The following is a 24,469-nucleotide window of genomic DNA, read 5'->3' as shown; positions in this document are numbered from 1 at the left end:
TTCTACGATTCTATGAACATGGGCAGAGTGCATTGCCTGTGGCTGATGTGAGCCAAACATGCAACGATAACTGGAGGGAGGAAGTTCTCCCTAACTGCCAGCTAAATTCCTGCATTAAGAAGTGGGATGGACTAGATGCCCTCATAGGCCCCCTTTTCAACTCTGCTATTCTACGATTCTATGAACATGGGCAGAGTGCATTGCCTGTGGCTGATGTGAGCCAAACATGCAACGATAACTGGAGGGAGGAAGTTCTCCCTAACTGCCAGCTAAATTCCTGCATTAAGAAGTGGGATGGACTAGATGCCCTCATAGGCCCCCTTTTCAACTCTGCTATTCTACGATTCTATGAACATGGGCAGAGTGCATTGCCTGTGGCTGATGTGAGCCAAACATGCAACGATAACTGGAGGGAGGAAGTTCTCCCTAACTGCCAGCTAAATTCCTGCATTAAGAAGTGGGATGGACTAGATGCCCTCATAGGCCCCCTTTTCAACTCTGCTATTCTACGATTCTATGAACATGGGCAGAGTGCATTGCCTGTGGCTGATGTGAGCCAAACATGCAACGATAACTGGAGGGAGGAAGTTCTCCCTAACTGCCAGCTAAATTCCTGCATTAAGAAGTGGGATGGACTAGATGCCCTCATAGGCCCCCTTTTCAACTCTGCTATTCTACGATTCTATGAACATGGGCAGAGTGCATTGCCTGTGGCTGATGTGAGCCAAACATGCAACGATAACTGGAGGGAGGAAGTTCTCCCTAACTGCCAGCTAAATTCCTGCATTAAGAAGTGGGATGGACTAGATGCCCTCATAGGCCCCCTTTTCAACTCTGCTATTCTACGATTCTATGAACATGGGCAGAGTGCATTGCCTGTGGCTGATATGAGCCAAACATGCAACGATAACTGGAGGGAGGAAGTTCTCCCTAACTGCCAGCTAAATTCCTGCATTAAGAAGTGGGATGGACTAGATGCCCTCATAGGCCCCCTTTTCAACTCTGCTATTCTACGATTCTATGAACATGGGCAGAGTGCATTGCCTGTGGCTGATGTGAGCCAAACATGCAACGATAACTGGAGGGAGGAAGTTCTCCCTAACTGCCAGCTAAATTCCTGCATTAAGAAGTGGGATGGACTAGATGCCCTCATAGGCCCCCTTTTCAACTCTGCTATTCTACGATTCTATGAACATGGGCAGAGTGCATTGCCTAGAAAAGGGAATTTCAGCAGGTGTCATTTGTATGCATGTAGCACCTGGTGAAATTCTCTCTTCATCACAATGTTTAAAGTCACAGGAGCCTTGCCTCTTTTGTATCTGGTCAAGATGGCAGGGTTCCTGCAGCTTTAACTGTTGTGACGAAGAGGGAATTTCACCAGGTTCTCCATATATACAAATGACACCTGCTGAAATCCCCTTTTCTAGGCAACTGTTAAAAATGCAGGAGCCCTGTCTTCCTTTTCATGTGGCTAGGGAGGCCATATGCAAAAGAGTACAGGGCTCCTGTTTGCTTAATAGTTGCATAGAAAAGGGAATTTCAGCAGGTGTCATTTGTATGCATGTAGCACCTGGTGAAATTCTCTCTTCAACACAACATTTAAAGTCGCAGGAGCCTTGCCTCTTTTGTATCTGGTCAAGATGGCAGGGTTCCTGCAGCTTTAACTGTTGTGACGAAGAGGGGATTTCACCAGGTTCTCCACACCCCCCACCCACACACACACTCCACACACACCCACACCCCACACACACACCTCCACCCACCCACACCACACACACACCCCCCACATCCCCCACCCACACCCACACATCCACCCCCCCACACCCCACCCCACCCCACACACACCCCACACACACACACACACACACATCCCACACACCCACACACACCCACACCCCACACACCCACACACCCCACACACCCCACCCCCACACCCCACCCCCACCCCCACCCACACACACACACCCCACCCACACACACACCCCACACACACACCCCACACACACCACCCACCCACACACACCACCCACCCACACACACCACCCACACACACACTCCACACACACACACACCTCACCCACCCACCCACACACCTCCACCCACACACACCACACACCCCACCCCCCCACATCCCCCACCCACACCCACACATCCACCCCCCCACACCCCACCCCACCCCACACACCCACCCACACCCCACACACCCACACCCACCCCACCCACACCCACCCACACACCCCACCCCCACACCCCACCCACACACACCACCCCCACACACCCCACACCCACACACACACTCCACACACACACGCACCACCCACCCACACACACACCTCCACCCACACACACCACACACACCACCCCCCCACATCCCCCACACACACCCACACATCCACCCCCCCACACCCCACCCCACCCCACACACACCTCCACCCACACACACACCCCCACACACCTCCCCACCCCCCCACACACCCCACACACACCCCACACACACACTCCACCCCCCACACACACCCCACACACTCCACCCCCCACACACACAACACCCCCAACACTCCCCCACACCCCCCCCCACACACACACACACACGCGCGCGCGCGCGCGCGCGCCGTGGGAGAGGAAGGACTTCCCTTACCTTCCTCTTGCTGCTCTGGTGGGGAAATGGGCTTCCCTGCCGGAAACAGAAGTGCCGTCACTTCCGTTTCCGTCGGGGAAGCCCATTTCCCCACCAGAGCAGCAAGAGGAAGGTAAGGGAAGTCCTTCCTCTTCTTCCCCCTCTCCCCCGCCCAAGTCGGCTGCGTGTGTGTGTGAGTGAGTGAGTGAGTGATTGACTCCCTAGCCTCCGGCCGCTGCCGCGGTTGGCAGCAGCGGAGACCAGGGAATCAATCTCTCTCTCTCTCTCTCTCACACACACACACACACACACACCAGCGGCGCGGCTCTTCCCTGCCCTCGCCGCCGCAGTTCGAGCTGCAGCGAGGCTAGGGAAGGTCCCCCCGCACCCCCACCCCAGCGACGCGGGGGCCCCTCTCCTCCCCCCCCTCCGCCCAAGTCGACTGCAGCCCGGGGTTTCAAGTGAGCGCCCGGCTTGCTTTCGGGTGCAGCCGGGCGCTCAATTGAAACCCCGGGCTGCAGCCGACGGACAAGGTGAAACCGGGGGGTGGGGGGCGACTTCTCCCCCCCCGATTTCCCCCCCCCCCCGCTACGCCTGGGCCCGCCGCTGCACGAATGCAGCAGCGGCTCCAGGCAAGCTCCCCTAACCCCACTTACCTGGCCCGTCGCGCTCTCCCTGCTCTCCGTTTCCCTCTGGGGATTCTGATGCTCACGCGCATGCGTGAGCTTATCAGATTCCCCATTGAGAAACATGGGGATTTTAAAAATTAATTAAAAATTGATGGAACGGTCTTTTGAAAAAAGAAAGGCCATTCCATCAATCGGATGGATAGGGGAATTTAATCCTGTTTTTGGATTCCACCGGGAGGCTTCCCCTTTTGCGCTACGAGTGCGCAAAAAAAAAGTCGCCACCCCCCGAGAAAAACAAAGCAGATTGTGACGGACAGAGTTTCTCTCCCTTTTTCTCCTTTAAACTCCCACCCAGACCTCAATATTTCAGGAATCTCCCTGAAACGCGCAGGGAATGTAAAGCCAGCATTTCTTTCTGGCAGTACCCGCGTTTCAGAAAGATTCCTGAAATATTTTTCATTTTAGGGTCCTAGGTTCCCCTCCCCCCCCCGCTAAATAAATATAATGGTGGAATGCTCAACTTACTCATCGGCCTTAACAACAGGAATCACGACTGTGATTCCTGTAATAAACCCAGGGCTAAATTTATTCTCCCTTTCCAGACCACCTTAGAAGGCCAGTCAGACAATTTTAAAATTAGATGTGGGCAAATTCATCAGGTTTAGGATAGCTTTATTTGCGCTAGCTGCAAGAAAGGTAAGAGCAGCCTTTCTAAACCATACCACTGTCAAATCCTAAGGGGGCTAAGCAGAAGGATCATTTTATTTGTATTCTTGTTTTATTGTATAATATATATATATATATATATTCCATTTTATACTTGCGTGCTTTGTGTTTGTATTGTGATGGCCATTGGCTATAAACAATAAAAACTTGACAAAACAACACTTCAGTATATATTTTTTGCAAAACATTTCCTTCACACATCATAGATTTCCCTGTTCTGAACTGCACTTTCTCTGCCCCCCTCCCAGTTAATATTCTACCAGCTTTTCTTTTCATTGATCAAACCCTGGCATCTGTTCTTCTTTCCTCTGTTTTTTGCAAGTCTGTCTGATAAAACCAGGGGTGCACCATTACGTGTGCGCTTATGTTTCCCTTTGAAATCAACGGGGCTTCAGAGTGCTTAACTTTGGTGGGTTTGTTTTCTGTCCTGGACCACACCTGCGTTCTCTTCTGCACCCTCAACACCACATTAGGTAAAAGGCAACAATAATCCTATACAGAAGACATGGTGTGTACCAAAAGGCAAGCAAGAGGGGACATGGGAATATAAAGTTATGCATGGTGTGAGGAGAAAGTGGATAGTGAAACATTTTTCTCTCCCTCTCATGTTATTAGAACCAATTGGTCATCCAGTGAAGGTGAATGGTGGGAAATTTAGGAAGGACAAAAATAAGTTGACTCTATATATGGCCACCGCGTTAGACTGCTTTCAAATGGGGTTAGAAAAATTCATGACAGGTAAAGCTATCATGTAGTGGACATGTCCTGTTTTGCAGCACAATATATTTCAGAAAATGGGAAGCATGACACCTCAAACTATATATGTTGTACCAGCATCGGCTCTATTATGTAGGAAAAACAAAAGTGACATCTAAGCAATTAATTGTGTTCACGTTGATGGCAGCTTGCAGGCTAATAGCTAAAACTTGGAAAATGGCAGAACTTTTGACACTGCAACTTTTGTACATGAAGGCATGGCAGAAAAATTGATGTATCAACTGAAATTAGCTAAAGGCAAAGTTAAAATATCTGATTTTTATACAACAGGGCATTTTTAAAAAATCATCTACAGATCTGGGATATATGCAGGAACATCTATCAAAGCTTCACCTCATATTATGGAAATCACACCAAATATAATTTGCTATTATGAAGAAACATAAAGAAAATCTCCAAGCAGCCAATGATTTCTACCCATATATTTTTGCCGATAAAGTAAAGGGGTGGGGATATTAAAATACTGCCCTCTGTCAACAATTAGATTTAAACCAGATGCAATTTTCTTTTTTCTTTTTTTTAAAATAATTTAAACATTATTTTAAGGCTATGCATTATGCACAAAAAAGAAGGCTATGCTCTACCTCCGGGATGAGAGGCAACGTACATCTGAATACCAAGATGCTGGACTACCTAAGCCTAGGGATGTTGTGGACTACATAAGCCTAGGGTTGTTGTGGACTACATAAACCTAGGGATGTTGTGAGTGCCCAACCGGGTCCAAGAGTCCGATGGACTCTCCCGTGTTCTCCCTCCCAGACCCAGTCGGTCACCCGCAGCAAGTTTGTGAACCTGCTGGTCTAGTGCCCAAGCAGCCCAATGAGCACCCATTATTATTATTATTATTATTATTATTATTATTATTATTATTATTATTATTTATTTATTTATTTATTTATTTATATAGCACCATCAATGTACATGGTGCTGTACAGAGTAAAGTAGCCATCTGCTCCCCATCCTGTGCCTATGGAGGTTCCAGAAATTACGCTCTGTTCACACCTTTACTTTTGCATACATGGGGACTTTACAGCCACCATTTACACAGTGTTTGTTTGTTTTTTTACATAATTTCTGGAGCCTTCATTCTTGCACACAATGGCTGCCGGGTGTTTGTCAGACACTCATGGAGCCACCAAAGAAGCTCGCGTGGTATGTGAGCAGGGATGAACGGTGGCAGCAGTGGCGGGGAGAGCATCCAACATGTCAGACCCGGGTGAGTTCACCCATCCCTAGATATAGTTGGAAGCTTTAGGAAGTGCATTCAAGTAGTTGGACTGGTGAGAGTTTAGATGGAACTAGCTAACAATTTAGATGGCTGCTAATTTTGTCTGTCATCATATTTGCATATCATAGCTATTTTACTTGAGATTCTGATGTAGTTCCATTTTATTTTGTTTTTCAAGTAGGCTTCAACACAAGTTAATTGTAGTTTGCTTTGCATGTTGTAAACTTTGCATGTAACAACCACCTGCCTGGTGGTTTTACAATTGCATTTTCTCTTTAATTGTTAAGTGTTCCACATTTTATTTCTGCATGTAATGTTCTTTTGCATTTACTCTTTATAAGTCATTTACATTTATTATCTCTTGATCTTTTCTGTGTGGCATGTTTTCATCTTTCATAAGCTGAAAAAGCATTCAGCTGTTTTCCTGCTTGGATTTTAAATCCATCTTTCAATGTATTGAATTTTGGAACAGCTTTTGTTCACTTCTGGTTATACTCTCTCACTCACTGGGGCAAAGTAAGAACATCATTTTTTGGGAGGTGGGCAAGCAAGTGCAATCTCAACCTCTCACACTTGTTCATTTCATGTCATTGAAGTGGGTCTACAGGGAGTAAATACTTGTACAACCGCAATAAAAAACAATGTATGAAAAATTTGTTTGTGGTAGAGGTTTTGACAGCATTGCTATGAATAAGTGGGTGCTGGTCAGATAAGATGGTCATAAGAAAATAAGAACGCAAGTGCCCTGCTGGATCAGACCAAGGGTCCATCTAGTCCAGCACTCTGTTCACACAGTGGCCAACCAGCTGTCAGTCAGGAACTTACAAGCAGGACATGGTGCAACAGTACCCTCCCACCCATGTTCCCCAAGAGAAGATATGCCTCTGCAATTGCTGGCCAGTCCACCTCAAGAGACAAAATAAAATGTTGGTCTTACCTACTTGCCCTTGAACAATATCAAACCTGCTCATACCATCCACAATTAAATGGGGGTTGCTGAGTAGTTCCTTAAAAAGAGAGAAAGTAGAGAAGGGTATCAGTATCTATCACTTCATACCAATCAAGACCTGCCTATCACTTCAAGCGAACTGAGTTTGACACTGCCTCACCTGAGCAATTTTGTGCTGTGTTACAGCACAATATGAAGCAAGTTAACATAGAAGTGAATTCCTCTTTCTAGGGGGCACAGTCTAGTATGTGCACTTAGGATTGCAGCCTTAAATACTAATGTTGTGTGCTGCTAATTGTCTCCATGCAGCTAATTGTCTCCTGAGTCAAACAAAGAGTCTTAATCAGGGTCGGCCCTACCATAAAGCAGTAGGAAGTGGGTGCAGCAGGTGGAAGGGTATAGGATGAGCGGTGTGCTCCCCCTCTAAACCACTTCTTGGTTCTGCTGGCCACCATGCAGGCAGCCAGCAGGACCTAGAAGCTGCCACTCGCTTACCCCCATGTCTCCTGCTTCACCTCCTGCCCACATGCCCACCCACCCTGCTCATTTGCCTCCTGACCCAGCTGGCTTATTTTTCCTGGTGTGTAGGGTGACCATATGGAAAGGAGGACAGGGCTCCTGTATCTTTAACAGTTGCACAGAAAAGGGGATTTCAGCAGGTGTCATTTGTAGGCATGCAGCACCTGGTGAAATTCCCTCTTCATCACAACCGTTAAAGCTGCAGGAGCTATACTAGAGTGACCAGATACAAAAGAGGGCAGGGCTCCTGCAACTTTCACTGCTGTGATGAAGAGGGAATTTCACTAGGTGCTGCATGCATACAAACGACACCTGCTGAAATCCCCTTTTCTGTGCAACTGTTAAAGACACAGGAGCCCTGTCCTCCTTTCCATATGGTCACCCTAATGGTGTGGACCCATGTGCCTACCTCACCAGCATGTTGCCTGTAAGATCTTTTCCCCCTTAGGAGCCGCATTGTGCCTGCACAAGTTCGGGCAATCGTGAGAAGTTCTGGAAGTTCCGAGATCTCTCACGAAACTTTACCAGCTACGCAGGCACAGTGCGGCTTCTGATGGCGGAAACAGCTTAAAGGCAGCGCACTGGTGAGGCATGCAGCTACCTGGTGGTGGGCAGGCGCACAGATTGGGGGGAGAGGAAGAGAGGGTAAGAGGAGGAGGAAGAGACGCGGTAGGTCTGCACTTCAGGAGGTGGCCTGCCTTGGGCTGGTTCAGGTCCTAAACATTTTCATGGTCTCTCGAAGTATAAAGTATCCCTGAGATTCATCCATTGTTGCTGTCTTTGGTCCCAACCTGTCAAGAAATTCACTTGTGCAAGCTCTGTTTAAAAGAATTGGAATTATGCAGGAACTCATCAGCTCTCTTTGTTCTGCTCCTATTCATTTCAATATCTGTGTGCAAATGAACTTCTCTTCACCTTTTCCTGACCTACTTTTAGTGATGCGGTTTCCAGAGGGAGAATTGCAAATAGTCTGCTTTTTGCAAGTTCTCTTCTCCCTGAACTGGTCATTATAAGAAATACTGTGGGCCTTATAAAAAGGCTTTCAGCTGACTGCTTTCCATTCCCTTTTGCTTTGTCTGTCATGATTACTGCTGTTTCCTTTTTTCATCATTGCTTTTAAGAACTGCTGCTTGTATTATTTAATTGATTTCTGCGTTTATTATGTTAACTGACATTTTCCATGATTACTGTTTTCTGTATTGTTAATTTATATGTTTGATATTTGGGGGGGGCATGTTATTGTTGTAAACCACCCTGAGTTATTTTCTTAAATACATGGGTTACACATTTAAATAAACAAATAAATAAAATAAATGTGGCCCAAGGAAGAGCACTGAGATTCAAAACATATCAGGAAATTTAGAAATCATCTCCTTAACTCTTTTTTGTTGCTGTTGCTCCCATTGATTTTGCCTTCTCATCAAAGGTTTGATTGATAAACAACTTTTCCCTTTCATCCTGTACACACATTGCTGCTGAAAGATGGCTTTAAAGCATAGAAGTCATCTAGACCTGGATATGTTCTGACTGTTTGCAAAGAGTCATTTGAGGCCAAAATAGTTGTCAGTGAGATGTACAGTATAATATAGGGAAATGCAATAGCGCAAATATTTGTGTTTGTTCACTGTGGGCCATAACTTCTGTGTTTTTTTCTACAAATATGCATTCAAGCTTAGGAAAATGATGCTGGAATTGAGGCTCAGAATATTCTGATTTCTGTTTTAAGGTCTGACATTACATCAGTAAATTCAGCCCCCTGCGTCTCTGTTTATTGGAATTGAAAGAGACTGCTGGAGTAATCCAGCTGAGCCCTGATACCTAAGGCAGGAAATTCTCGATCCACAGCATCCATCTCAAATGTCGCTCTCATTTTTTTTCTAAAAACAAAACAAAAAAGATACCCCAAACACCAATGTATAGATGGCTTGACTATATTGAAAAAGACATCTCAATGCGGTTCGTGTCAAAGAAGATTAAAATGCAAAATGTCCACAGTTAAATATTTAAAAACAGAATACAAAATGTCACAGTTAAAAATATTTTAAAAAACAACATCTTAAGTAAAACATTTTAAACCAGAGAACTAACAATCAACAAACTGGACAGCACAATCAGGGATAGTTTTGGTGAAAATATTTATGTTACTAAGCATAAGGAAAATTCCTGTTGATGTAGGCAGGTGACAATAAATATTGGTAATTGCTGGCCAAGGAAAATGATTTTATTATTATTATTTACTCTATTTCTATACTGCCCAAAAGCCAAAGCTCCCTGGGAGGTTCACAACAATTAAAACTGTAAAATACAACATGATAGAATACAATACAATGGTTTAAAACTACAGCATGAAATAAACATAAAAGGCAAATAAAACCCAGCAACAGTGCACAGGTTTAAAACAGAACAACAGATTTAAAAAAAACAGAAACTCAAAAAATAAATGCCTGGGAAAATAAAAAGCTCTTCACCTGAGGCTAAAAAGCGCACAAGGTAGGTGCCAGGTGAGCCTGTCAAGGAAGCTCATCCTACAACTGGGGTGTCCAGCAGAACTGCCCCTCTTCTTAGAAGCCACCTACCTCACTTCCTTTGGTGGAGGGTCCTGGAGAAGGACCACTGAAGATAATTTTAAGGTCTTGGCAGCTGTATCTGGGTAACTCAGCCCCAAGGTTATCCACCTCTCTATGCCAGGCCTGCCTGGCACCAACACAGTCATCTTTTCGGCGCCAAGTTAAGACTGCTCTCTACTGTCAGGCATTTAAAGGCATGTGATGGGGCATTTCTGTCAACCGTCTAAACAGGTCTGGTATTCCGTTGCAACTGTTTTTAGCTGTCTAAATTGTTTTAAATTTTGTACATTTTTTTATTTTTATGCTGTATTTTATTATCACATGAATTGTTGTAAACCACCCAGAGAGCTTTGGATATTGGGTGGTATAGAGTTGTTGTTGTTGTTGTTGATGATGATGATAAATAATACAAATAATAATCCTATATTGCAGCCACAGGGAACCTCCATCCCGGTTGGCTTAAATTGGCTCTGCAATTCAGCCCATGAGGTCATTGCAAATGAGAATGTCCCCTCCCTTTCTAAACCACACCCTTTTACCTTTGATCTGGTGCTACTAGGATCTTCTCTGGTTAAAGAGGGTGAGATGTGGCAAGAGCTGTTGCCCCCTGCCTGCTTTTTCCTGGCCACCATAGTTTGCAACAGTAGATCTACAGCAGTCTGGAGGCACCACCTTTCTTAAAGATGGCAGCTCTTCTGGAGGGCAGGCAGCTTGCCAGTGCGAGCGAAGCTCAGGTAAGTTCTGCAGATGGGTGGGTAGACAGGGGGCAGCGGCTCCCCATCAGGCTGAATTGGCCCAAAGTGCATAAGCTGCTCCAGGCTGAAGCAGCCCATTCTGGTCCTGACTAGGATCCGGGTCGAGGCAGGCTGAATTGACCCGCTTTGACTTGGATTTGGGGTGGCTTTGGACCAAGGCAGTGTGTACCCTGAGAAGTAAGAACATGTGGATAATGGTGGGACAAGTATGTCATGGGCTGCAGGCCAGCAATGGGGGTGGCCAAGAACTGTCAATGTGGCCAATAATGTGCTTATTTGGAACTAAGGCAATGTGAATCAGCCAAACCTGAACTCACCAAAGTTGTCCAAATTCCATCTTGACGCTTGTTCCAACTTGAGTCTGCATCGGATTGTAAGCTTTGATCCCCCCCCCTTTTTGCACGAAGATCTATGCATATTTTCCCAAATACATTCATCAATTGTGTGCATCTTTTAAATGTCAGCATGCTTTTCCCATTGATTAAAATGTTTTCGTGCACATTTTTCAAATGTATTCTTTGTTTCATACACATTTTTCAAATGTACATGTGCAATTAAACACATTTTTTTGTGGGGGGTGGACTGCAAATCACATTGCAAGCTCAGGTATATATGGACTTGTGTCCAAGTTTGTATCCGATCTGGAAGGTGCAAACTGGGTAAATCCTGACCCAAAATGAACTGAAAAGAATTACTCATACATCCTTATCTCGGACCAATTTTGCCTTAAGACCAAAAACTGTTGTCCACCCATGCTATATAGTAAAACATCTTTCACTGACGGCCATCCTGGCTGGGGATGATGGAATCTGTAGTATAACACATCTGAAAGACACTAGGTTGGGGAAAGCTGCAGTATAACAATGGAGGAACTACTGACAAGTAAGCATGGTAGAATCTCAGAACATAACTTCTACAAGCCCCAGGATGCAATGTGGCCATGGATATTTACTATGAATGAGGAGAAGGAGAAGCCATATGTTTTGGCCTCAAATCTTCTAAGAAGCCTTTGGAACCTTGCAGTAGCATCATAAATAGTGCATGCACTGGGAGCAAAACTCCAGTTGTTTGTCCTTGGGCCAAATCCATTCTGTTCTATGTATGAGAAATTTGCTTAATTTGTGTTTTGTCCAGAATTTACCCAGTTTGCACCTCCCTGAGCCAAATGCAAGCTTGAACACAATCTGTGGTCAAAGCCCATACATTTTTGAGCTTGTAATGTGAAGTCCCTTGATTTTTGAACTTGTAACGTGATTTGCAGAACAACAAAAATACGCATTTTAAAAATGCTTACCTATGAAAAATGCACATTAGCACACTTTAATCAATGGGGAGAGGAAATGTGTACATTTTAAAAACACGCACAATTGATGCACATATTTGGAAAACTGAATTTTGACATGGAAAGGCAAAGGCAGGATCTACTCTACTGCTTTATAACAGTATTGAAGTGCACGGACAACTGTTGGAGCCCAGGATACATTCCATATACCATTTTCAAACCACTTTCAGAGTGTTATATTCTGCTTGGTGTAGATCTGGCCCAGATCAAAGCTCGCAATCTGATATGGACATGAGTCAAAATGAGCTCCAAGCTAGAATTTGGAGAATCTCAAGAAGCTTCGGTTTTGCTGATTCACACATCCCTATTCTGTTCCTTAGATCTCAGTGCAAAGTGGATCACATAGTCCAGCCCCTGCATTTGGGATCTTTGTGCCACATTGCCTGGCAGCTAATAACTACTCTGTACCTCACAGTTGTTTTGTGCTATTTCCCAACACCAGAGGAAGCTGCTTTTCCTCTTGTCCATGTTATCAAGACAAACCGTGATGTGTGTGCTTTATGTGGGTCACTGCGGGTTTGAGCCCTAAAGTCCTTCCCACTCAATATGCCTGAAATAAAAATCCAGTTGTTTACTTGTATTCAATCAGTTTAATGAAATGGAAATGACATTTCCTTCCTGCCTCTGCTTCGTAAGAGAGGTGCCATTCCCTATTCAGCTGATTGAATTAGATGGAGATTTTGGCAGTAATAGATGTCTCTGAAGGAGAAGCTTACCATGCTCACCAGTTCAGCATCTCTAGCATGAGACCTTTTAAAAGGGCATGTCTCATTATACTGAAGCTGGTTTTTCTTTCCTAGGGCATAATCCAGAGAAAGAAGGTATTTTCCCCTAGGTTGGACTGTCAGGAAATCCCTTGTGGTTTTGTTGACCTTTCCGGTAATATGCAGCACAGCAAACCTGATTGAGTCAACAGGTTCCATGTTTGTTATTTCTTTAGTTTATGTGGCCTGCTGCATGCTCCTGCTTTTTATTATCAGAAACCTGGATGCTTTGGGCTAAGTATCATGTACATTGTACATTGATGGTGCTATATAAATAAATAAATAAATAATAATAATAATAAGTTATTCAGGATGGTATATATCAGGTGTGCAGAACCTCTTTCAGCCCAAGTCAGGATCTCGGAGAATTCTGAAACAAAACCAATGAGTTTGGATTTTTATGGATACGACCCACAGATTCTGCAGCAGAAACCGCTTTCCCCCTGTCAGGTGGAGTCCACAGACTTGTGGATGGGGGAGGGGGAGAAAGCCAGAAATGTGCATTTCCCCATAGGCTAAAGTGTGAAAATGCACATTTGGGGGGATTTGCAAATGTGCATTTGTGGACATTCACAACTGCACAAATTCAAAAACTGAGGAAAAAAAAGATTCCATTGAAGGGCAGATAACGGGACAAAAGGTGCTTTGACAATCCAAAAAACACAGATGGAACAGTTTGCACAATCTGTATATCCTTAAGACCAATGGGCAAATTCAATCTTGGAGAAGGTCCGAAAGGCCACATTCCAATGGTCGGAGAAGCAAAAGGGATGGGGACAAAATACCTGCCCCCAAACCCTCAGCACATTTTAGCTTAAAGCTCTTACTGCCAGGAACTAAGACATTGGAGATGGCCATCTTGGAAGCTCCAGAGAGCCAGATTGGGACCAAGGAGGGACTGAGGTTCTGTACCCTTGGCTCCCAGATCTTAGGTTCTGCACCCTTGGGGGTATATAAAAGATGCTTTGTGCAGGATCTGGTGCCAGAGGCATAAAGGTCATGCTCCTTCTTTCCTTCCAGAACCCATCCAAAAGGCATTACAAAAAGGGCCATCCACGTTATAAACGCTTTCTGGCACAAATGTCAGATGAATGGAAGAGATGGGCTTCAGGCAGTACTGCCAAATTATCAAAAGAAAACCTGCTTCTGCACCCTTAACAACAGTTTGATCTACAGAAACTACCTTTTCATGGCATCCAGTTCAACATTGTCGCCTGCTAATAACTACAGATCAAGCTGATGCTTAAAAGTGGAAGAGCAAGAACTGGCAAAAGTTGACAACCCGTACTGCTTCTAGCCCTGCGTTTTCAAACCATACACAATAGTGAGAGGCCCCAGCAAAGCCTTGGAAGAAAACAGTATGCCAAGGTTCCTTCTATGTCTTAGACCCCCTGAGAAACCCCTTAAGGATCTCTGTCCCCTAAGAGTCCCACCGTCTCTCTTTTTACCTCCCCCTTCTCAGGGGTTTAGGCTGTAAATATGGGGCATGTGACATTCCAGAACTTGTGGTTTACTAGTGAATTAAAACAAGCAAATTACAATAAAAGGTATTTAGTCAACAGAGCTGAATGATACAAAAGGCATTAAAAGAAAATAAAAGTTGCAAAATTGCAAGTTCTTTTACCCTAAGCTGTACCTAGACTTCTTCAAATAGCTTCTTTCTGTTCCTTCCTCATGGTCTGGTCTTTTCTGTCTCTGGCTCTTTGGATGGCTCCTCTCCTTTTATCTCCTCTACCCAAAAAAACTGAAAGTCTTGTTTAAATCTTGAAAAAATTAAACTTAACCGGAGAAATTAAATTTAACCAGGAAAAAGAAACTACTCTCAGCGATACCCCTCCCAACAGAAAAACTCCAGGCCTCTAACCCTGACTTTGTCCATAGCTAGACCTAAGGTTTATCCCTGGATCGTCCAGGGGTCAAACCTGTTCATCTAGATGACACACAGGGGATCCAGTGCTCAGGCAGGGGCGAACGCTGGATGATCCCAGGATAAACCTTAGGTCTAGCTGTGGCCTTTATTTCCTTGCCTCTGTAGGCCTCCACCCTCCACACAGTGCTATCTTATTGTTGAAGCTAAATAGCTACTCATATAAGCTGTGCATTGAGCTTTCTATAAAGAGTGGGTTGTCTAAGTATAACAAGGAACAAGGCATCCAGTGATTTGCATCTACTGGTAAAGGGTATGTATGCCAAGATCAAGAAGGGTGTCAAAAATGACAGTTTTGTGCTTCAACCCCGTTCCCCCTCAGGGACTTCCGTTATCAAATTGACTCACTTTACAAGTCAAAACAAGTTGTTTCTAGCTGTCAGCACTGCCTGGCATCTGCAAATCAAGCTGTGTTCTCTCTGCTTTATGCATTACCACCGGCTATAAAGATCCCAGGCTCTGAACATAATTGGCAATTCTCTTGTTGATGCATGAGATAAAATTGAAGCCCGTTTCACTCCTGAACTGCTATATTGGATCTGGAACTGTGACAGTAGTAAAAAAAAATGTTATCTGTCACTTAAATAACCAGATACTGCATGACTCAGAAGATGCAAAACAAGGAGAGACATCTTGGATCGAGGTGCTATTTTTCTTTACTGTCACTTTGCTAAGCCAACCTTTGGCTGGAAAAATTAAGCAAAACTGTTGGGAAAAGATATAGCTACAGGGCAAAACTGTTGTTACGGTGAAAGCGGTTTCACCATATAGCAAGCTTAATTGCTTATTAGAGCTTTCAATTAAAATTAATTTCAAGATCTTCATAATTTGTTTAGATTTACATGCATAACCTTTTAAATGTGAAGCCTTCTATTCAGCTTAAAAAAGAAGCACCTCTACTTCATAAGTCTAGGAAATGACTTAAATTCTTTGAAAAGCATTTTTTGTTTTTAAGTTTACACTATATCTTTCAATAATACCAGAGAGAGAGAGAGAGAAGAGAGAGGGTGAGGGCAGAATGAGGCACTCCATACTTTTGTACCAGGAACAGTAGCCCAATGACCCATGCAGTACAACCATATACTGTACATGTCTACTCAGAAGTAAAGCCCTGTTAAGTACAATTGGTCTTAATCCCATTTAAGTCTGTATAGGATTTCATGGTTACTCTCCTAAGGAGCATAGGCTAGACTTGAATCCTTGACCTTCAACTTTCATTTTCAAAACTCTAGTATTTATTTCTTTATTTTGATTTGAAAGAAAATATGATACTACTAATGTGCTACATAAGCTACAGTACTTAACTGTTGGCCAGAACTTCATTCCATCAGTTGATTATAAAGAATTCCTTGGAGAAGCATGTCTGGCACCAAAGGCAGTGGTGTACTGGCAAATTCTGAAGTGTAGGCACTCACCATGCCAGTGTCTATAGCCACGGCCCCAAGAAGAATCTAAAAATGCAGGCAGCAGTGTTGAGATCTCTCTCTCTCTCTCTCTCTCTCTCTCTCTCTCTCTCTCTCTCTCTCTCTCTGTGGGTCTTTTGTGGGTCTTTTGTAAAGCTAATGGGTCTTAATTACCCATTAAAGTCTAGGTGTTCCCAAAATACTTTGTATTACAACATGGATAGCTTACAATAGTATTATTTATTTATCTGTCTATCAGATTTGTATACCGCTTCATATCCAAAATAAATTCTGGAACAGTGAACACAGTAAGTAAAACACTAATATATATATATATATATATATATATCAATAAGATTAAAACACCATATTAAAATTATACTTTTTAAAAACAGAATGCCAATAAAAACATGGCTGGTCAGTCATGCTTCCTGGAATAAGCTGTTTTCAGAAGACGCCGGAAGCAACACAGTGTTGGTAGTGTTGGAATAAAAATCCACCTGGGCCTGCAAGGGCAGTGGACACCCTGCATCCGGCCCTCATGAGCTGAGGTGGATGTGCCAGTGGATTTTCGCCCCAAAGACAAGGGGGCAAGTCAGGGCAGAACTGTTATTTTGTCCCTCCCCTCCCCACTGTGTTAAAGGCAGCGGGGGGGGGGATATGGGAAAATTGCATTTCTCTCTCTCCACTCCACCCCACGCTGATGGGGGCCTTAAAGACCCTATTAACAGCCTGCCATTAGAATGGAGGGAGGAAATATGTGATTTCCCCTGCCTTGGAGAAAAATTGCATCCTCCCATGCCAATCATGGTCTCAAAGTCCTTCTTAAAGCCTTGGTTTAAGAGGGCCTTTAAGGTCTCAATTAGCATGGAAGGCAAAGCACACTTTCTAGGGCCTCCAGAACGTGCACAATTCCCCTGGCATGCCATTAGCGTTGGTCTGCAATGAGAGGGAGAAAGCACTAGTTCAGACAAAAAAAGGGGGAGAGACGTACTCTTTATGCCATTAGTGTTTCCAGGGGAATTGTACACTTTCTGGAGGCCCCGGAAAGTGCACGTCACCGAGCGCTTGTCCAGGCCAGCTCCCAGAACAAGGCCAGGTGAGCAGTGCCCTGCGAGTTTTCAAGTCCCTAAGTGTTGGCAACTGCCTGACCTCCAGGAACAGGAAGTTCCAAAGAAAGGGGACACCATGCTGAAGGCTGTTCTCCTGGCGGACTCCAGTTGGGCTATAGGTTTCTGTGGAACTACCAGGAACATTCTGGGAAACCCCAATTTCCCCCCAGCTACCCGTGGGGATTGCAACTAAGCTCAGACAGGACAGGGAAGTCTGAAGGCAGTGGAAGATGATGTCATTGTTCCTGCTAATCAAAACGAACTGGTTCTTTGACTCTGTGAACCCTGGCTCCACTCCACTACAGCAGTGACCAAAGGCGCCCCAAGTATCATACCTTGCATATCATACCCAGTTATTTTATTGGAGTTCTTGCTCCCATGGTCGATATACTGAGAAGTTTTGGTTATCAGGGATGATGAGATCACCTGCTACCCTCCTCAGGCTTCTTTGTTCCCTCTGAATTTAGCTGCAATCTTCCCAGTAGCCAAGGTGTGTGTGATTTTTCCCAGCAACAAGAAGTAATGTTGTGAGCTGTCCCTGTTGTGATGCAAAGTATTTTGAGATGGCTTGGTCTTGAAAGGGCAATTAAGAAGACCCATTTGCTTTACAAAAGACCTGTCCTTGGTGGAGTCAAAAACTGCTAGACCTGGTTCACTGATATGAATCATCTCAGCTGCCTGCATTTTTGGACTGTCCTTGGTGGCATGGCTACGGAGGCTGTCATTGCAAATATCTGCAACCCAAAGTTTTACCTTTCCCCTGATGCTTTCCCAACCACGGAAGTCAAGCACAGCTCTTCTTATGTTCGCTTGTCATCTTGTGTGGTGCCTGGAGGGCAGAACCCAGGGGTGGGCTGCAAGCTGAGCAGGTAAGCTCACCCCCTGCCCATATGAACCATGCCCAAGGCCCATTAACAGACTTGGTAGCTACTCACAGTTGGTCTGAGCCACTCTATTTGATGCAGTTGGACTTCAGGGAGCAAATGAGACCCAATGGAACTGCTGTGTGCGGGGAATGTATCATCTTCGAAAAGGAGACGGCGATTCAGGCAGTGGTCTCTCAAGCGAGCAAAGTCCTGGTTCTTAAATTTCAGAGGGGAAGCCAGACTTCCTGCTCCCCCCAGATTATCCATGTCCATCACTGGGTTCTTGTCCCTTTCCTGTAATGCAAAAAAAAAGAAATTGTAATAGTGAAGGATATCATTAATTGTCAGGTCTGAGGGCAAGGGCCTACCAGCAGGATGATCACTTTCACATTTCCAAAAGAGAGAGGGGGGGGGAAATGTATCATGAAAAAGAGGGCACAGATTTACAAGTATAGCTGCACATTTACAAATACATACTATAATGTAAATCGGGGCGGGGGAATCAGGACACCAAATTCATCGTGCTTTGTGGGGATCTCTCTATGCATGCACAGCTATACCTGTACCAAGAGTGATTTCAGCTTTTCCTCCATGTATCCTTAGCAGGGCTAGTCCTACCATTAGATAGAATGAGATGGCTGCATCAGGTGGAAGATGCTAGGAATCAGTAAGCTGCAACACGGTGTTGGGAGAGCAGATTTGAGTATGTCAAGCAACCTGCCTTGCACCCTGTGACAAAATCACCTGTTTCTTAGGTTTACTGGTTTTATTATATCAATATGAATGTATTTAGTTTCTCAGGAACTGCTTATTCCAGTAAAAAAGAATTAATTGTGGGCAGGAGGGGCTTGTGTGTGATTGGCTGGTTTGAGGAGAGTTTGGAGTTTGGTGAAGCATCATCTTAGTTTTGAGGGAGGATTTAGAGGGGTAGTGAGGTAGGTTTGGGCTATTTATTCATCTGTGTAAATAATAATAACATCTATAGCACTGAAACAACATCTTGTAAATATAAACTTTTATTTTGTCTTACTGAGTTAAATCCACATGCCAGCTTGACCTTCATTTATGCTACTGCATATGTTAGCACGAAATGATCGTTGCAGTGATAATTTGACACACTTGGGGCTCATCCAAGCAGGATATTCCACTATGAAAGTGGTATGAAAGCAGCATATAAAAAGCAGGAGCCACACCACTGCTTTATAGCGGTATTGAAATGCACTGCACTTCACTCCTGCTTTATTGTGGTAATGAAGTGCGCTGACAACTGTTGGGGCCCATGACACATCTACACCAAGCAGGATATATAACACCATGAAAGTGGTATGAAAGCAGTATACGGTATGTGTCAATGGGCCCCAACAGTTGTCAGTGCACTTCAATACCGCTATAAAGCAGTAGTGTGGCTTCTGCCTTTTATATACCGCTTCCATGCCACTTTCATAGTGGAATATGCTGCTTGGTGTAGATGAGCCCTTGGAATCAATTGTGCAGTGGTAAGTCAGTGTGTACAGCTGATTTGGCAGTGATGTCCCATTCCTTGGGCTTATTATCATAGGCATGAAGGGATAATAGGAGAAAGCCTGGATAAGGAAGGGGAGGATGTCACACACTACTTAAGCTAGTCTGCTGCCCACGAGTGTGGAGGATACTGTTGTCTCTTGCCAGTGTTGAAGTAGGATTCAACAGCCTGGCCAGCTTTTGCTCATCGAATGGGAGCGGGTACCATCTTGTCCTTCACCTTAAGCAGTAAAATGTCTTGGGTCAGCCCTGATCCTTAGGGCCTCCTGCCACAACATTTCTGGCCAGATATCTCAAGCGACAAATTTGTTAATTTATAAATTTAAATGCCACCTTTTAGGCATACTGCAACATTTAAAATAACAAAACAGAATAAAACAATGACAAAAACAAAACCAGATACTGCCCAGTAAAATCCTAATTTAGTTGTAGGCTGAGGTAAACAGGTAAGTCTTTATAGCCTGTTTGAAGGATTCTAAATAATGAAATATAAGTTTGGACAAAGTTCCACAAGTGTGGAATGTGGGAGGTCCTACCTAGAAGTAGAAAAAGCCTAATAGCCCAGTTCAGACAAATTTAGAATTGGACTATTAGGCTATCAGTCCTGCATCTTGTGCTTTAGAAAAGAATACCAATTAACCCCCACCTCAAAAACACCAGCACTTCTGCATATGCTGTTTAATTAAGAGAGGCTATTCCTTCTTTTAAGAAGAAATCAGATGATATTTAGAAATAACCTTCCTCTGACACAAAGAGCGAGCATTCCTTTTTGGCTCCCATTTCTCTCTACAATAGAAATAAATCTTATGTAATGTAGCATAACATGACAAGAGAATGGGTTCCCCTTAACAAATACTCATTTGCAACAGTGCTCAAGCCTGCTGCATGCAAAGATCTATTTCCCGCAACAGTGTTCCAGCAAAACTGATTACTAATTCCACAACTCAAATTAAAACTAACAGAGCTTGAAGACTGGGACTGACACACGCGTTCATTCTCTCTCTCTCTCCCTCTCTCCGTTGATGGAGAACAGCAAGCATTTTTATCATGTGAGCGTGTGTGTTTAATTACATTGTTTAACACATTGGGAATAATTTAGCAAGTGGAGTGAAGAAAATAAGGCACTTCGCTATCCTCCCTTCTGCAGAACAGCCTCGTCAGCTTCGTAAGACTGGTACATGGACAAACGTAAAAGCAGTTGTTTTGCATGATTAAAAATCCACTTCTAGGGTAAAAGGTGTACACCATGAAATATATGTTCAAACCCCGGAGGGGAAAGAAATTAATTCAGTTCAAATTTCAATTCAAACTTACCTATTTTTGCTCTTTCAAACCAATATGTGAACTGAAAACCAGCTGACCTTTGAAACTTTGCAGTTCTACGCATTTTGCAATGGAGTTCTCCAATCAAAAATGCATACAAAAATGTGCATATTTGGGGAAATGAACAAAAACGCATATGTCAGTGAAGATAACATTAAACTATATTATATTAGGAAGATTGCTTGCAAATATGTAACTTAGGCAAAATCGTGTACTGTAATGAATGTATTAAGAGAAATGTGCACAAATATGTGTGCAGATTTTCATGCAAACTTTAAAAAACCCCACCTCTGTACGATCGGAAAGAACCAAACATAATCCTAGAAAATTTCTCAAAGTTTCAAATAGACGCAATTTAAGGATGCAATTTAAGATTAGACACAAGAGACAATGAGAGAAACCAAAATTGATAGTTTCATTCATCCTTAGTTCAAATATAGACTAATATATTCACTTATGATCCTTAAAGTTAGGAACATAGAAAGCTGCCTTATGTTTGTCTGTCTAGCTCAGTATTGTCAACTGTAATGACATAATGGCCTGGTTCAGACAACACGCTAAACCATGCTGCTTAACCACAAAATGGTTAAGGTAATGCATTAAGGTTAAGCTTCATCTTGAGAATTGCATCCAGTTCTGGGCACCACACTTCAAGAAGGATGCAGGCAAGCTGGAGTGTGTTCAGAGGAGGGCAACCAGGATGATGAGGGGTCTGGAAACAAAGCCCTATGAGGAGAGACTGAAAGATCTGGGCATGTTTAGCCTGGAGAAGAGAAGATTGAGGGGAGACATGATAGCACTCAGCAAATACTTGAAAGGTTGTCACTCAGAGGAGGGCCAGGATCTCTTCTCGATCATCCCAGAGTGCAGGACATGGAATAACGGGCTCAAGTTACAGGAAGCCAGATTCTGGCTGGACATCAGGAAAAACTTCCTGACTGTTAGAGCAGTACGACAATGGAACCAGTTATCGAGGGAGGTGGTGGGCTCTCCCACACTAGAGACATTCAAGAGGCAGCTGGACAACCATCTGGTGGATTCCTGTACTGAGCAGTGGGTTGGACTCGATGGCCTTATAGACCCCTTCCAACTCTACCATTCTATGATTCTATGATTCCCTTAACTATTTTATGGTTAAGTAGCATGGTTTAGCGTGTTGCCTGAACCAGGCCATTAAGACCTGAGCTGGATTAGACAAAACAAAAAGCCCCTCTAGTCCAACATCCTACTTCCGCAGTGGCCTGAGGGAAGCCAACAATCAGGACATGAGCATAATATCATGTCCAGCTCATGTTCCCTAACAACTGGTATTCAAAGGCATACTGTCTCCAGTACCAGAGGAAACATATAGCCATCATGACAAGTAGCCTTTGGTAGCTTTATATATTCTGTATTTGTATAACTCTGGCAGGTTCCCCAGCACTGGTCTTTCCAATCACCTACTTCTGGGTTATTTCACAAATTAGATTTTTAAAATATGCACTTTTTTTAAAAAAAAAAGTGGACCTCCAAACCTATGAAGTGACAATGCAATGAACAGTTATTTGAAAACATGAGCATCATAAAGACACAATTGTCAGAGAATGTTACCGGGCTCTGGTCATGCAAGTTATCAGTCTAAACCAGCCTTTTCCAACCTGATGCCCTTCAGATGTCTTGGATTCCAGTTCCCACCATCCGAAGCAGGCCTTGCACCAGTGGTCAGAACAGCCCATCGCTGTCAACCCATAAGACGTTCCACTCACCACCACCTGTCACCTGGGGGCTGTCTATATGCAGTGGGTGTGCGGTGGCGCTGCATCAGTTATATGAGGCAGCAGACACCTCAAAGCCACCACGGGGCTTTCCAGCGAAGCTTCGCATTTAAAAAGTCAGGGACTTACCCTGACTTCTTAGGCTGGAGAGAGGCAAACACAGCTCTTCCACCATCTACATTTACTCCAGCGCCAATGCAGAAGCATTCCCAGGCGGAAGATGAACCTGGATTGGTTGCTTGAAGCCTGGGCAGGGTGCAGGGTGGTGAGCCGCTTGGCCACCAGAAACTCTGTGCCCTCCCTCTGTGTCAGGATTAGCCACCACCACCCCACAGAAGAGAAAGAAGGGGGGTTGTTTAATGTGGCAGCAACCTGGTGCTTTATAGGCAGCCCCCTGGAAAACTGTGTCAGCAGGAGAAAGTGGCCTACATAGCTCTTTAGAGACATAATGCCTGGCTCTGGGTCATTCCTCAGAGCCAGACATTGTGGAGACTGGAGATGTGTCCTAAGAGATCATCTGTGTTGCCAGAATTCCCCTGGGATACCTGTCCTCAGGAGCAGCTGCCTGTCAGGTGAAGCAGCTGCCTGTTCTCTGTTCAGCTGCTCTGAATGAGAGAAGTCCTGAGCCTGAGAAATGACTCCATCAAAGCCAGGCATTTGACAGTGTGCAGCCATTAAGGGAGGAGTGAGAGGCAGTGATATATGGGGCAAGCAATGATGGAAGGTGGAATATAGACAGTGGTGGGAGGGGTGGGTGGGGCAGAGTCAGTGGAAGGGGGTGAGGGTGGTGGCAGCAAAAGGGGTGGGCAGAAGCGATGGCAAAAGCAGGGAGGTGGAGGGACATTTGGCAGCATCATTCCATGGCAGGCTGCAGGAAAGACCTTGGAGGGCCACATGTGGCCCAAGACCCACAGCTTGCCCATTACCTGTTTGCTTTTGGTTCTCCAGTATTTTTTTTTATCTGCTCATGGAGACTCAAGAATACATTCCCCATGTCCTTTGAGGTCTGAATGAACAGTGGTGTGGGAACAGTTAACATCAGACATTCTTCCCAAGGGGCCCTTGTTCTAGCTAATGAACTTGGGCACAATCATCAGTAATAATTTGATCGTGTTACCATCCTTGCAAATTAATCTGAAAGAGCTGGACCTCACCAGTACCTAGAAGAGAGATCTCCTTCAGGGGAGCCCTTGTAGGATGCTCAGAAGTCTTTGCAAGATGGGTGGTGGGATGAATATGTAAAAATCCTCTCCCCCCAATATAAATGCTTTTTTTCTGAAAGATGCTATTTGCAGGAGGGCTCTTTTGCTAGTTGCTGTATTTCAGTTCACTGAATCAGAAACTGTTTTAGAAGCCTGAATGTATTTGGTACTACACCAGCATACCAAAGAAGAAACGTGGATTGCTTCAGAGATTTTCTATGTGTTCTGTATTAGTAATTTTACAGTACTTATGATAATAAACCCCTAGGAATAGGGTTGCCAGGTTGCAATCTGGAGATTCTCTTTTATTCCCCCAATGCCATCAGTGGATTCAATCAGGCTTTCTTCAATACAACAACTTGTGCATTCATCAAGTGTTTGGGAATGAATCGAATTGTGGAAGTGGGTTGTCTGAAGGGGAAAACAATGAATACTACAGCCAAACTTCAGTGAAGCTTCAAAAATTGGACCTGATAAAAGACTGTTGG

General features: G+C 44.3%; 1 protein-coding gene across 1 annotated transcript in view; it reads right to left on the bottom strand.

Annotated features, from left to right (window-relative positions):
• CAPN13 (calpain 13) overlaps window positions 1-18,774 on the bottom strand; it is a 114,944-nt gene extending 96,170 nt beyond the window's left edge. Inside the window, exons 1-3 of the mRNA XM_063125393.1 lie at window positions 18,742-18,774; window positions 18,251-18,475; window positions 6,915-6,984 (exon numbers count right to left, since the gene is read on the bottom strand). Coding sequence (XP_062981463.1) covers window positions 6,915-6,984; window positions 18,251-18,475; window positions 18,742-18,774 — 328 coding nt within the window. The remainder of the gene's footprint in view (window positions 1-6,914; window positions 6,985-18,250; window positions 18,476-18,741) is intronic.
• Between the last annotated feature and the right edge of the window lie 5,695 nt (window positions 18,775-24,469).

This window comes from Elgaria multicarinata, chromosome 4 (assembly GCF_023053635.1).
Source record: "Elgaria multicarinata webbii isolate HBS135686 ecotype San Diego chromosome 4, rElgMul1.1.pri, whole genome shotgun sequence".
Taxonomy (NCBI): Eukaryota; Metazoa; Chordata; class Lepidosauria; order Squamata; family Anguidae; genus Elgaria; species Elgaria multicarinata.
This window is presented reverse-complemented; position numbering and strand designations above follow the sequence as displayed.